Source organism: Pimephales promelas, chromosome 14 (genome assembly GCF_988280905.1).
Source record: "Pimephales promelas chromosome 14, fPimPro1.hap1.1, whole genome shotgun sequence".
NCBI classification, from domain to species: domain Eukaryota; kingdom Metazoa; phylum Chordata; class Actinopteri; order Cypriniformes; family Leuciscidae; genus Pimephales; species Pimephales promelas.
This window is the reverse complement of record NC_142782.1, coordinates 9,526,983-9,542,391: the sequence shown is the minus strand read 5'-3', so window position 1 is coordinate 9,542,391 and position 15,409 is coordinate 9,526,983. Positions and strand designations below refer to the sequence as shown.

Sequence of the window (15,409 nt, the reverse complement as noted above, 5' to 3'; positions counted from 1 at the left end):
AACTGAAAAGCAAACAGCAAACTATGTATTGCAGTGGGTCAATAATCTGGTTTAACCGGCAATGTAAACAAATTCAAGTTTAATCTTATTTCTCCTCCTGGCTGCTGGCTCGCCAAATTATGTAAGGGTCACTTATTATAATGTAAAGTGAAGTGCTACCTTTCTAAGGAACTTTTCACAGGAGGAGTAAACAAATGAAAGTACCAAATAGTTTACTCAGAACATATAGCCGGCATTTATTGAACATCAAACATCAACCAGTATGACCTTGTTTATCTTTTCTTTGTAATGTCCTTTTAGTTGTGAAAATCAGTGTTTCTCTTAGTTCTCAACTTTTTGTTTGTCTCTTACGCAAGTTGAGAAGAAATAAAAAAAAAACTCAGAGCTCTGAATTACCTCAAAAAGAAAATAAAATAAAGTCCATCTACCCGGGTAGTGTGTTTTTGTTTTTAGTGGAGTGAAATCTCTTATCTGCACGATGCAATGCGGAAAAGATGAGTAGAAGCAGTTCGTGATGCAGGCAAGATGATCCTTCGCGCCCTCTGCTCTTCTACCTCACGTGTCCGATGGTGAATCGTCCAATGGAACTCCCTCTCAAAGCATGCATCCAAAAAAAAACAACCTGCATAGCAGGGCAACATTCAATTATTCTCTCAATAATTTGTAAATTAACTAGTTCTGGAAATAGAACTCATATTCATGAACTCTAGTAGTTTAAATCCTTATTTTCAATTTATACATTCACTACATTCATGAAACTCAAGCACTAGCATCACGTGGTAACATGGCTTCAACATTTCCACACAGCGAACATATTGGTAGCTCAATGCTATCCTGCTAGCTGGCTGCAAACTGCGGAATGGATTTCTTGAGCGGGCGTCTGTGTGTCTCATTGAGCCCTATTTTTGAGTAACCCCAGAGTGCACTCTGGACGATGGGGTGGGGCGACACTTTTGGGTGGAGCGACACGTGTCGCCCTGCCCCTATTTTCCTGTTCCCGCCTTTGCCATTTTCCTCCGACCCCCTAGGGGGCAGTTTGCGATAAAAGGCAACGGTGGCAGCATTAACGAACGAACGACGCTCCACGTTGATTGCGATTCCAAATAGTGAGTAAAAATGGTTGTGTAGTTTTATATAAACATATTTAAAAATGTACCATGATGTTCGTGAATCAAATCTGGAATAGTTTCCTTCTGAAAGAATGTCATGAATAAAGAATCTTGAAGAACTTGCTCTAATACAATAGCAATATGTTTAGTTTTTTTTTAAAGCTATGTTTATTTATGTTAATTATGTTTATTTTAAATCGAGAGCAATAAATTACTTTATTGTTAAACTTTGAATGAATTAATAATTTCTCCTTTTTTATGAATAATTGTTGATTGTGTAGTGGGTCTGAGCGTACAGCACGAGCAAGCACCTGCAGCTCGGTAGCACAGAGGTTTGGAGCTGAATCCTGCATTAGAGAGAGCCCTGCATTGAAAGTGGAGATGTTTTGTCATACAGCAAAATGACAAGATCCCACATCGACAACTTCCGCTTCTTCAAACAGAGGTTAGACTTCTTGACAAAAACAGAGTATCACATATTTGTTTGGCATAATCCTCTCCATGTAGAGTAATCTGTTCTATCTGGTAATATCTTTATTGCTTTATAAGGATCTCTTCCAAACACGGAGACCAAAAACCAAATGGATAATAGGAACAAGCCAGCAGTTACACCTGAATCTGAACTTAAGTGTGGAAATGTCAAGAGTTCTACAGGTAACCGACTTGTAAACTTGTACCTCTTAGGGTTGCAGTGGTATGAGATTTTCACAGTACAAAAGCAGTTTCAGAAATTATCGTGGTTTAATGGTATATGGTCCTGCTCAATCAAATGTCAGTCATTTTTAAATGTATTATATTTTTTAAAATATTTTGCCATTGCATCATTTTTTACTCCTACTCCAATAACAATAAATATTATTACTTAATTATTTCTATCAGTCCTTTTACTTTAGTACAGCTTTTGGATATTCTGCCCACCTCTGCTGTCACACCACATAGCCTTGATTTTCAAAACTGCATTTACTGTTTGAATTGTGTGTTAAAAGTAACATAATTTGAGACTTTTTGCTTTATTTTTGACTAGATACAAAGCTCATCACAGTTTACACAGTTTACACTATTGCATCCTTTCCATCCACAGTTTACATCCGTAAACTGTGGATGGAAAGGATGCAATAAATAGTGTTTAGTTGGGCAACTACTGAAAATAGCATAGGCTAAAAAATTGATCTCGGGATTTAAGATTTGATATAGAGCAATAGTACATTACAGTACTGTAAATAATCAAATGTGTGAGATATAACTCTTTTAAGCATGAAAAGATCTTTTAAGTCATACTGCTGCAACCCTACTATAATATACTGTATAAAAGTTAGTATGCATAGTGATCTTAAAACATTAGTCACATTAAAGTGCAGTAGTAAAGACTGAACTTTAAACATGTTGTTACATACTGATGGTAGGTTAAATTTTAATTGTTGTTGTAGTTAATTATTGTAAGTTATACCTTGCTCATTTTTTTGCACTTTGTGAATTGTAACAGTACACTCTGTACATGGCTTTGGGGCTCCGATTTGATTTTACAGAGTTATGTCATTACCTCATTACATATTTCACGTTAAATAAACAGACATGCATAATTGTTTATTATTATTATTTAAAAAAATTCAGGATGACATGCCCCTGATCAGGAGGTGGTGGTGTGCTCTCATACTGGACAACTTCACTCTGCAAATGCATGTAGCTGTTTGCATGTTCCTACATTAAACATTAGTTTATGTACTACATCTACCAATATACATGCCTACCTCTTGTCATTTGTTTTTCTTAGCACTCAACCTTACAAAAGGCAATGTCTTCGGGGAGATTCAGACAGAGAGATTCAGGTAATTTATTGTGCACATACATTAATTAAGCAATTTCTTTAAATAGTGTTCTGGTAAAACTTCCATTTGTTGGTGAAACAATGGAGTTATTTGTCATTGTTCAAGACAAGCATGTTAAGGGAGGGCTTTAGTGAAGCGCTGCAGAGCTTCTGTCCTAACGGTGGAAACACAGTGTGATTTTGTGCTTGGTGCTACAGGTCCAAGGCTATTAACACCGCCCGACCCTTGAAAGCACTGGCCCACACTGGCCCGACAGTGGGGAAAGCGGCTAATGTGTGTTGGAGCGATATTATTTTAATATTATCGTTATAAGAGAATATTTATCTCTTTATTTATTATTTTATTCAGAGCATGCAGTTATGACAACAATATATCAGGTTTGTCTGAACCAAGGTTTATATTTTTTTTTCAACAACATTTATATACAAGTATAAATAACAATGTTTTTTGTTTCAACAGCTTCCCCATGAAATAATAGCAACTGGTGATTCTGCATATTTGACGCTTTCACTGGTATGCAGATGGTTTAGGGATGTGGTCACAAATGAAATTTTCCAGAAAGCAGCACACTTTGCCTGGCTGAACAGTAAGATGTTTTTTTCTGTTCAATGCACATTTCTTGGATTGAAATTTGTGGTATGTGACATTTAAACTTGAATCTCCACACTTATATCTTTTCTGTATTTTGTCTTTACATTTTAAGGTGTGGTCAACTGGAAAAAAAATTCTCCGGACTACTGTGATGAGTTTCGCCGGATCTACAGCTTCAGGGAATGCTTGGAGCTTTTTTTAAGTCCTATCCACCAGGGTACAGGGGAAGAGGAAGACGAGGGGAACTGCTGGGCTTTTACTGCGAAGATCTTTGTGGATTTTGCTCACAGGACTGTTTTTTTTTTTTTTTTGCTGCAGGAAATGAATTTCTGTAAAACTCAAAACTTGTAGATGGGAATTGAGAGATGAACTGGTTTTGATGTAGTAATTGATGCAACTAAAAGGTAAACTTAAAGGTCAAACTTGAAAAATTAGAATATTGTGCAAAAGTTCATGTTCAGTAATTCAAATTAAAAAGTGAAACTAATATATTTAGTATAAATAACTATATGCATATGGCATGATTATATATAATTTTCAGAGGGCTTACATTTTTGTAATATTCTGATTTTGTGAGATTTTGAATTTGATGTTCATCAAAATTATAACTTTTGCACGATATTAAAATTTTTTGAGTTTCACCTGTATAGTGTTCTATTGAAAAGCTATGGCAAAAACATAGGTTTCACTAATTGTGAATATGGTAAAGTACCTTGGTTCTTTAAGGTTTGCATAAATTCCATTCTGCTGATGCATAAGTGCAGTTTGGAGTCTATAATAAAGAAAAAGTGACAAAGTCTTTGTTTTGTTGTGTTCTTAAGAGCATGTATAGAAACTCCCTTATAGGTTTATTATAGTACAACCATTATTAATTACATTTATGTAAATGCACAAATACTATAATTACCATTAATTTGTGATTACCATGGCTTTTTGGAGCTATGATCAGTGAAGTTTAACAGCCGTAAATGTAGTTTAAAAAAAATGTTCGTAGGATCTTACAGGTGAGACTGGTGACATGTCCGCTATAGTTTGCTCTCTCTCTCTCTCTCTCTCGCTATCTATCTATAGATAGAGAGCGAGATGTCATTAACTTACAAAAAAACAGTGAGTAATACAGAGGTAACGGACCATCTAACTTACTACAGCTGTTGAGGGAGTGATTGTGAATTAGACCATTATTTCTATTCTCTTTGTATTTCTACTTCAATGGAATAATGTGGAATCGCATTAATGTCCGCCAAATCAACAAGTTTATTCGTCTGTTGTGTTCTTCCGCATTCCCAGCCGGCCCAAAGCGCCACACTTCTCTGCACCAATAATCTGTAATAGCGTCACACTTCTCTGCACCAATAAGATCATCTTTATTATAAACCAATAAACGTTAAGGTGGGCGGGGCGACACGTGTCGCTCCGCCCAAAAGTGTCGCCCCGCCCCATCGACCAGAGTGCACTCTGGGGTACTACCTATTTTTTACAGTCTATGATTGAGCTGCACCTCCGTTCAGGATATCCATTCCACAGTTTGCAGCCAGCTAGCAGACTAGCAGCCCCGGGGAATCCCTTTTGGAGTCATTTCAGCAGCCAACGTTAAAGCGCAGACATGGATCATAAATATCGGATTTCTCCGCAGGTTGGATCGGAAAAATCCGATACGTGAATTACGCTGGTATCGGTCCCGATACCGATACTGGATCGGATCGGCCCCATAGTTTAAAGCAATACGGCCAAATGTTTAAGGTGATAACATCCTATGAAGCCCCCTAATCAAGATGGCTCTTGAATACCTGCTGTCCTTCCCACGCTATAGGTGATGAACATGACTGTGATACTTTTAAGATTGTAAGGAATTGATTCTATGATAAATAAGCTCTTTTAAGTGAAGGAACATTTCAATATAATCTATATTGGAGTGGAAGTTTGATCGGAGCAGACTGTAATTTCTTACACCATGTACAGTGCCCTCCACAATTATTGGCACCCCTGTTTAAGATGTGGTCGAGGACTTTTAAAAATTCTCCCTTTTTTTTAAACAACATAGAATCCAAATGCAAAAAAAGAGAAAAATCCAACCTTTTATTTAAGTACATTACTTTGGTGGTAAAAAAAAAAATTAAAAATTTAAAAAAATAAAAACTTCAAATCATGTGTCCCACAATTATTGGCACCCCTGATGTTAATACTTTGTACAACCCCCTTTTGCCAACAAGACAGCACTTAATCTCCTCCTATAACATTTCACAAGATTGAAGAACACAGAGAGAGGGATCTTTGACCATTCTTCTTTGCAAAATCTTTCTAGATCATCCAGTATCCTGGGCCCTCTCTTGTGCACTCTCCTCTTTAGCTCACCCCACAGGTTTTCGATTGGATTGAGGTCTGGGGACTGAGATGGCCATGGGAGGACCTTGAGTTTGTGACTGAACCATTTTTGTGTAGATTTTGCCACACGTTTTGGATCATTATCCTGCTGAAAGACCCAATGACGACCCATCTTCAGCTTTCTGGCAGAGGCCATCAGGTTTTTATTTAAAATGTCCTGGTAGTTCAAAGCGTTCATAATGCCATGCACCCTAACAAGGTTCCCAGGGCCTTTGGAAGAGAAACAGGCCCACAGCATCACAGATCCTCCACCATACTTCACGGTGGGCATGAGGTACTTTTCGGCATACACATCTTTTGTTTTACACCAGATCCACTTAGAGTGTTTGTTGCCAAAAAGCTCAATCTTAGTCTCATCCGACCAAAGCACACGATCCCAGATGAAGTCCCAGTGCCGCTTGGCAAACTCCAGACGTTTACGTTTGTCAGTGTTAGTGAGAAAAGGCTTTTTCCTAGCATGCCTCCCAAACATCTTGTTGGCATGTAGAGAGCGTCTGATGGTTGTTTTGGAGATTTTGTGACCCCAAGATGCCACTATTTGATGCAATTCTGTGACAGTGAGCTTAGGACTTTTTTTTACTTTTCTTAGCATCCTCCTCACAGTGCGTTGTGGCAAGATAAACTTGGGACCTCTTTCAGCCTTGTTTGTCACTGTTCCTGTTGTTTTAAACTTCTTAATGATTCCTCTAACTTTAGATATGGGCAATATAAGGTGAGTGGCTATTTTCTTGTAGCCATTGCCTGACTTATAAAGGTCATCACACATCTGCCTTACTTGAATGGTGTGTTCTCTTGTCTTTGCCATGTTGACAAATGGGTAAGAGAATTAGGCCTCTGTGTCATGTCATATTTATACCCCAGGGAAATAGGAAGTCATGAATTACTAATTAAAAGTTCCTAGATATCCTGACCAACATTAGCAACTACAGAAAATATATATTTTTTTAAAAATCAATTACATTTTTCAGCGGAATTGTTAGGGGTGCCAATAATTGTGGGACACAGGATTTGAAGTTTTTATTTTTCTAAATTTTTTGCATTTGGGTTCTATGTTGTTTAAAAAAAAGGGAAAATTTTTAAAAGTCCTCAACCACATCTTAAACAGGGGTGCCAATAATTGTGGAGGGCACTGTATATACCATCTACTATAAACTTAGTTTAATTATACATATAAACTTTAGGTACTTTTTAAGCTACAAACTCCTATAGGAGAACATGTTGTAGGTCAATTAGAGAATTTGAGAACCAAACATTATGACCAAATAATCACAAATAACCATTGGCCACTAGCGAGAACCTTTAATTCGTCTCAGGGAAAAAAAGAAAGAAAAAAAAACTTTTTCTTTCCTTTTGCTATTTCCGATCTTTTTTTCTTCTTTTTTTACTTTCTCCTCCCTTACCTTATCCCACCGTTCTTTCTCCTATACAGTGCATACCGACATTGATGTTTCTTGAACTGAAGAAAGACCCATCATTAGTCTGCCGGTCTGCAGCTCCGATGACAGAAAAACCGTTAGATTCACTCTGGGATCACCAAAGTCACCATGCAGATTACCGTCCATCAAGTGTCAGTTGAGAAAAGTATTAATCAATGTCTGCGTAGTTGATCTTTATCCCATCAATTAGAGCGAGAGGGCCAAGGAAATAAGCTTTTTTCCCCTCCTCTCTTGCTTTTTTAACCAGGGGCCAGACCTTCTCTCTGGCAATTCTGTCCTCCGGAGACAAAGCCTCAGTAAGCCGCAGTTTTTTTGTCACATAAAAACCTGCTCCCTTTAGCGCTCTTCCAGACAGCATCACGGATGCGGAGGAGTGCAAACAGGATAATGACAGATCTGTGGGGAGTCTGGGGACCATCCTGCTTTTTAGGACCAACACGATGGGCAATGTCAATCCCCTCCTCCAGATATTCCTGTAGCCCAGGAGTAACTTTTCCAATCACAGTAATCACCAACCTTCTCACATCCTCGTTGGCCTCCTCTTTCAGCCCGTGCAGCTTTAGTGCCCATCTCCAGCTATAACGTTTGCATTCGGCGACTCCTTCCCTCAGAATTCGGTTCTCTTTTTTCAGATTTTCAATCTCTTGCTTTGTGTTTTTCAGTACTATGTTGCTCAACGTCCAAACGTTTTTCAATTTACTTAGAGGTTTCAGTTGTTGTAAGTTCGATGACCGAAATTTTCTGAAATGAGTTGTCAATTTTTTTCCCTAGTTCACCACAACTTTTGGCTAAATCTTGGATAGCAGCCAAAATGTCCGCATGGCCATTCTCTTCGCTGTCACCATTACCATTACTGTGCCCGTGCTTCTTCTTCTTTAGGGCGGGTTTCTTAGAGATATGAGTTGAGGTAGAGAGACTGTCCCCAGCTCTTTCGCCTGGGTTAACGTCAAGTTTAGTCGACATATCTTCTTTACCTGAGTCTTCCATTGAAACGTCTGTGGTACTGACATTAGAGTTGTCTTCCATTGCTTTCACCCTTTTGCTTTCACCCTTTTGTCCTGTTGTGACAAAACTTTAGTCCTGTTACCGCCAGCTAACTTGTGACTTTTCCCTTTTGCCGGTTCTTCTTTTTTAATGTAATACAACACTTGTACCAAATGTAGTTTCACCTTACATTCAAGCCATCATTACACCAGTTACACAGTTACGAGTCAAAGTAATTAGGTTGTGTATTGTGTTATCAAAAAAACACTTTTCTGACAGAAGAGTTCAATACAGCCTCCTCACACCAGCGCCATCTTGGCCCCCCGTCCAATCTGCCCAGAGCCTGTTAAACTTGAGCCAACCAACCCCGTGACGTCACCTGCACAATGGCAGCGCCCTGGCGGCGAAAGATATCCACAAGTTTCCGGGGGCTCTATCAGAAGTTGACAGAATACCAAATGTGCCAGTTAATGTATTCCAGTAGCACATTCAATTATAATTTGGAATAAACTCCAAAGCACAATGACTAAGTGTGTATTTTTTATTTTAATTGTTTGTCAGCTCACACAGTTGAGTCGCGCTTTGTTTACTTCGAACCGGAAGACGTGCCCACTTTTGACGCAAGGCCTCATGGGGCGTAGGAAACTTGTGGATAAAGTTTTTTCTTTTTTTCTTCTAAATGTTTACATTTGTCATGTTTCTTATATAATTTTTGAATATATTGGAAATCTTGTAAATCATGTAAACTTGATTCACTGCTTCATTTCCCCTTTAAAACAGTTACCAAAGACACCATACAGTCAGTCATTTAAATACTGCCACCTGCTGGTAGAAAGGGTACACAGTGGTCCATTACAGTCCATTTCCTTTGAAACGACAAAGGAAAAAAGGGTGGTTTCTCGTTATTTTGTTTTGTGGTTCAAACAAAAAAACAAACTATCAAAACGTACACGACGAAGGGTCAGGGGATCTCGGGATAATCCATAATTCGTTTGTAATTATGAAACGAAAATACAGTTTTTTTGTTTTTTGTTTCTAATAGAAAAACCAAATAACCGTTTTTGGTGTCAGAATCAAAAAACGAAAAACCAATTAAAAACTGCCCGTTTTTCGTTTTTTGGGGATCATTTTATCGTTATTCCTTATTGAACAAAGAATGAAGTGAGTCATTACTCTTTGAACTTCTGTCAATTCGTTTTTCGTTTATAAACCAAAAACGGAAGTCACGTGGTCCATTCCTTTTTTGGAAGCGAATGTAACCGGAAACACTTTCAAAATAAAAGTAACTATAGTTAGCGAGGTGATGGTAGACAAAAACTGAACTAATATAACTTTTTTTAGTACAACTAAAGTAGCACTGGGTGTGAAAAACACTTAGTTAACTAAAATAAAAATTAAAACTAATAAAATAATAGCTCTGGTTGTTAGGGAGAATTAAATATTTGTAAGAGCATTGGTGAATAGGGCCTACAGCTATGTAGCCTATGCTATGAGCAGGGCTCTGCATTGCAACTCTTTCACTAGCATGGCCTAACATGTTTTACAAGCATAGTGGGTGAGTGAAGACTAAAACCTACTGTAAATGTTAAAAGGTTATATTATACTTTTATACATTTATTTAGTTTCTTCTCCAGATTGTGGTTATTATAGCCTCTGCAGTGGACAGATGTAGATTTAGCCAGAGCCAGGATGTCATTGTGCAAATACAGCCTCCTCCTGAGAGCAACACATTCCCCTTGTCCCCTTGTAGTGTTTTATATCTGCTTTACTGAAGTTAAAGATAATAAATAATGCTCTCCAATCTTTTTTACATAAAGTGTGGTGTTGGTTGTGTGTGCAAGTGAAAGAGTTACAATGCAGAGCCATGCTTCACTGTACCGTTGTACATTATGATGTACATTTGTAATTACAGTTTTTCTCGATAGTATACACACATTTCCTGCAAGCGTGCCTCATACTATCAGAACTCTACACACAAATCTAACAACACACACAATGGGCAAAACCCCTTTAATTCTATTGCAAAATGAACCTTTACATTCAAAACAATGTTACATATTCTCAAAATGTTATTTTGTTTTCAGATGACACACACAAACCATTATATGAATAGACATTTATAAGAACCAGTTGAACACTGATGTGCTCAATGTAAAACACTATGATCAATGGAAAACACTTCTTCTCCATTCATCATAATGACATAGGCCTTTTTTTTGTTCAGTGTTACACTTACTACAGACATTACATACATAAGTGTGTTGTAAAATATTTGAGAATATTGTTTTTATACCCAGAACACACAAATGCACGGTAACAAATATATTTTATTTTTCCCACAAAAACAAAGGGAGATAGATCGCACATTTCGTACATCCCAGCAACACAAATTTGCACATACAGTGGTCTACACACAGTGGTCAACACAACAGAAAAATGTACTGTATACAGTTACAGTAAAAAATCCAATTAATAAATAAATATGCTGCATCCTCTCTTCTGTTTCATTCTAAAGTATGATCAGTTTGGAGCATGTTTGTGAAGAAATAAAAAAAGGTATTTCTGTTATTTAGCCTCACAGATTAAGGTTTATTTTAGTAAATGCTGTGGACGTGTTCTCAATATTGTAAAGATTAATGGCATCGAACTAACAGTAAGCACACCAAAAGGATTTACAGAAAAGGACCAGCAAGTGTCGCACTGCACCTCCCTCAGCTGTGATCACCTGGAGCCACTTAAAGGAGCATTTCACCCATTACAACATGAATCTTTATTGAAAGTGGATCATATATGTACTCGAAATGTAAAATAATTTTTTTAATTTGGTGCCCTCTTGACCGAGAAAAGACAGAAAATAACCAAGGGGCGCATATGTATGAATAGACTACAGGTCCCAGAATGCCCCACTTTGTACAGCTCCGCAAGCCACACCCTCTAATCCGGAACTGCGCAAACAGAGAATTCACTCTTCTGTCTACAAGGCTAACATTAGCTATCACCAGAGTTTGAAATTCATTTCACACAAAATGTCTAGTTGGCTGTGGCGAGCAGGACGATCGAGGGCGAGGCACATAAGAGGACGGCGCGATAACAGACTGAACAGAGACTATTTGGTGATAATGAAAGACACCTGTGAGGCGCGCGCACAAAATTACAAAGTATCCTTTTTACAACATAAAATAAGTGTTTCATCTACATTACTGTTTCATTCACAGTAACTGCTCTTACAAACTTTTGATTTGCATTTCTTTTTGTTCAGTTTAATACATTTGTCTATTACAGTTTTTTTGGATTGCTTACACACTAAAATTAAAAGTAGTACACTATTAGCAAAACCTTACACTCAAGAAGCAAAACATCAGCCCATATTTGCACAACTATAAGCACATTGTCAACCTCACACTTGTTGCAAAACTCTACACACAGTGATTTGCAAAACACTAAACACACTTAACATACATTACACACAAAAATCTATTATGAAGTCACTTCCTTGCAATACCAAAGCACTGACTGTCAAATTACCGCACCTTCCAACCAATTGATTCAACACAGTCATCAGGTGTGCAAACACTTGTTTGCTTAATTGTAGACACACCAATCAGGTGTATAAGCACTATAAAAAGCAGCAGGTGAGTTCATCGGTCTTCAAGCACAATGGAAAGAGTCAGAGAAAGAGTAAGACGAGGTGGAGGACGAGGTGGAGGCAGGGGCGAAAATTTCATCAAAATGTTGGGGGGGACAATAAACATAACAATTCTCAAGAGCAAATTTTGAAGGGGACACCAATAGTACAGGCAAAAAAATACAGAGGAAAGCCTTACTACTATTACAGTAGTGTAGCATTGAGACCATTTCATTATACTTCTTAAAATTTCTTTCTGGTTTAAGCCAGCGGCGAATCTGTTTACATACTCTCCTCACGCAGCGCAGCGATTTCATTTCATTCATTGACTCATTCTTTAATTATATTAAATGATATAAACCAACTAAATCACAGTGAAAGCGTTAGAATCTAAATGCACAGCGCACCCGGACTTTCTCATCAGTGTATGGCCAGCAATATTGTAATGTTTAATGACATGAAGATAGTGTCTGTTATTATTGTTATGTACAATTACAGTTTTTCTCGATTGTTTACACACATTTTCTGGTACTTGAGACACAATGACCACAACACGTAACTCATTCACCAACCCCCTGAACCAATTCTACTGAACTACAAGCACAATTCCTGCTTTACACTCAAATTGCAGTTCTAAAACACACTTTTTTCAAAACACTACACACGATTCTCTGGATTTGGCACAATTTTCATGCAGAAAATCTCTTGTTTTCATGAGGAACACACTGCCATTCAAATATTCACACTGACTCGTCACATGGGCAAACACATTTCACACAGTTTTACAATTAGCGATCAGAGCTTTAGCATAAAATACCAAAACCAAAGAGAGGATGCAGCATAGATATTTTTTTTATTTCTTTTTTTACTGTAACAGCATAAGAAATTCTGTTGTTTTGTATGTAGACCACTGTATGTGCAACTTTGTGTTGGTTGGGGTGTACAAAATGTGGGATCTATCTCCCATTGATTTTGTGGTGAAAATACGTAAAATATATTTGTTACCGTGTATTTGTGTGTTCTGTGTATAAAAAACAATATTCTCAAATATTTTACAACACACTTATGTATGTAATATCTGTAGTAAGTGTAACACTGAACAAAAAAGGCCTAAGTCATTATGATGATTGGAGAAGAAGTGTTTTCCATTGATCATAGTGTTTTACATTGAGCACATCAGTGTTCAACTGGTTCTTATAAATGTCTATTCATATAATGGTTTGTGTGTGTCATTTGAAAACAAAATACCATTTTGAGAAGAAATAACATTGTTTTGAATGTAAAGTTTCATTTTGCAGGAGAATTGAGGGGTTTTGCCAATTGTGTGAGTGTTTTTAGATTTGTGTGTAGAGTTCTGAGAATATGAGGCATTCTTTCAGAAAATGTGTGTAAACAATCGAGAAAAACTGTAAATACAATCGTTGCTGAGTCTGCGGTCTGAAAACTTTACCTCAGAGCATCCGTTAACTGAATGAATTGAGATCTCACCTGAAAAATCCAATAACATCAGCAATTGTCATTCAAGCAGCTGATTTCTGTAAATGAATGCAAAACTAAATGTATATTGCAGCATAGGGCGAAGTCAGGATCCGTCAGCACCGATTTGAGACAAAAATAATTTAAATTGTATATAAAATTAAAGCTGCAAGCAGCGATGGGCGGGCCCTCGCACCTGTAGCGCGTCGGAGTGTGAGGCGGCAGCGTTGCATATTTTGCAGCTCAGCCGGTGCGGCTGTGAATTTGCTACGCTGCTTAATTAAAGGTCACTTCCTGTTGTCAGCAGGTGGCGCTATGATTGTGGGTGAATGTCTGCATGTAGATTTGTTCAGGGCGGGACTCTTGTCAAATGTGTACAATTTGGTGCAGATCTGGGCATTTACAGCCGAGTTACTACAACTTCCTGTTTCATGGCGAATCATCGACGCCACGGACACGCTTATGGACGAAAACGCGCAGATAGCACAACTTTACATCGTCAATGCCTTTAGAAGGCACAGCAGAAATGTGAAGTCGATCCGACCAATTCCCTAGGAGGAGTTAGTTAAAAAACGTAAGGAGTAAATCATCCTAAAATGGCGGTAAAATTAGAAATGGCCTACTTCCTGTTGAGTTTAGGGCATCGCTCCAGGAGACTTTTCTGTGCGTCTGGACATGGTAGATGTACCACAGAAATTTCGTACATGTCGGTCAAACATGCAACGGGGGCTGCTTCGTTAAAGGTCACTTCCTGTTGCCACTAGGTGGCGCTATGACTGAGGGTGATTGTCGGCATGTAGATTTGTTCAGGGCGGGACTCTTGTCAAATGTGTAAAATTTGGTGCAGATCTGGGCATTTACAGCCAAGTTACTACAACTTCCTGTTTCATGGCGAATCATCGACGCCACGGACACGCCCATCCACGAAAACGCGCAGATAGCACAACTTTACATCGTCAATGCCTTTAGAAGGCACAGCAGAAATTTGAAGTTGATCCGACTAAATCCCTAGGAGGAGTTCGTTAAAGTACGGAGTGTGTAAATCGTCCGAAATCGGTCGCCAAATTCAAAATGGCGGACTTCCTGTCGAGTTTAGGGTATGGGTTCTTGAGGCTTTTTTGTGCATCTTGATATGATACACATCCCCACCAAATTTCGTGCATGTAGGTTAAACGTGGACGAGGGGCTAATTTTTTCCAATTTTGTAGGTGGCGCTAGCGAGCCATTTTGCCCCGCCCATCCGCGAAACCCACAAAATACGAAATTTTTCACCAGTCCTGACATGCATGCCAAATTTGGTGACTTTTTGAGCATGTTGCGGCCCCGAAAATGGCGCTTACTTTGCAGAAAAAAGAAATTAAAGCTGCAAGCAGCGATGGGCGGGCCCTCGCACCTGTAGCGCGTTGGGGTGTGAGGCGGCCGCGTTGCATATTCTGCGGCTCAGCCGGTGCAGCTGTGAAATTTTTCGCTGCTTTGTTAAAGGACACTTCCTGTTGCCACTAGGTGGCGCTATGACTGTGGGTGAATGTCGGCATGTAGATTTGTTCAGGGCAGGACTCTTGTCAAATGTGTAAAATTTCGTGCAGATCTGGGCATTTACAGCCAAGTTACTACAACTTCCTGTTTCATGGCGAATCATCGACGCCACGGACACGCCCATCGACGAAAACGCGCAGATAGCACAACTTTACATCGTCAATGCCTTTAGAAGGTACAGCAGAAATTTGAAGTTGATCCTACTAAATCCCTAGGAGGAGTTCGTTAAAGTACGGAGTGTGTAAATCATCCCAAATCGGTCGCCAAATTCAAAATGGCGGACTTCCTGTCGAGTTTAGGGGATGGGTTCTTGAGGCTTTTTTGTACGTCTGGTCATGGTAGATGTACCACAGAAATTTCGTACATGTCGGTCAAACAAGCGGCGGGGGCTGCTTCGTTAAAGGTCACTTCCTGTTGCCAGCAGGTGGTGCAATTACTGTGGGT

At 38.7% G+C, this 15,409-nt stretch overlaps 1 protein-coding gene across 8 annotated transcripts; it reads left to right on the top strand.

Moving 5' to 3' along the window:
* Window positions 1-370: 370 nt before the first annotated feature.
* LOC120478606 (uncharacterized) lies at window positions 371-4,322 on the top strand. 8 transcript variants are annotated; one of them, XM_089119373.1, is made up of 7 exons: window positions 374-1,554; window positions 1,659-1,763; window positions 2,721-2,789; window positions 2,881-2,935; window positions 3,284-3,312; window positions 3,395-3,521; window positions 3,639-4,322. In XM_089119373.1, the coding sequence occupies exons 2-7, from the start codon at window positions 1,746-1,748 to the stop codon at window positions 3,875-3,877; spliced, it is 537 nt and encodes a 178-aa protein (XP_088975499.1). In that variant the 5' UTR covers window positions 374-1,554; window positions 1,659-1,745; the 3' UTR covers window positions 3,878-4,322. The 8 variants fall into 8 exon arrangements, 1 of the variants encoding a protein (XP_088975499.1); XR_016146466.1 differs by having other exon boundaries at window positions 371-1,554; window positions 2,721-2,935; window positions 3,133-3,312; XR_016146467.1 differs by lacking the exon at window positions 3,284-3,312 and having other exon boundaries at window positions 378-1,554.
* Window positions 4,323-15,409: the final 11,087 nt, after the last annotated feature.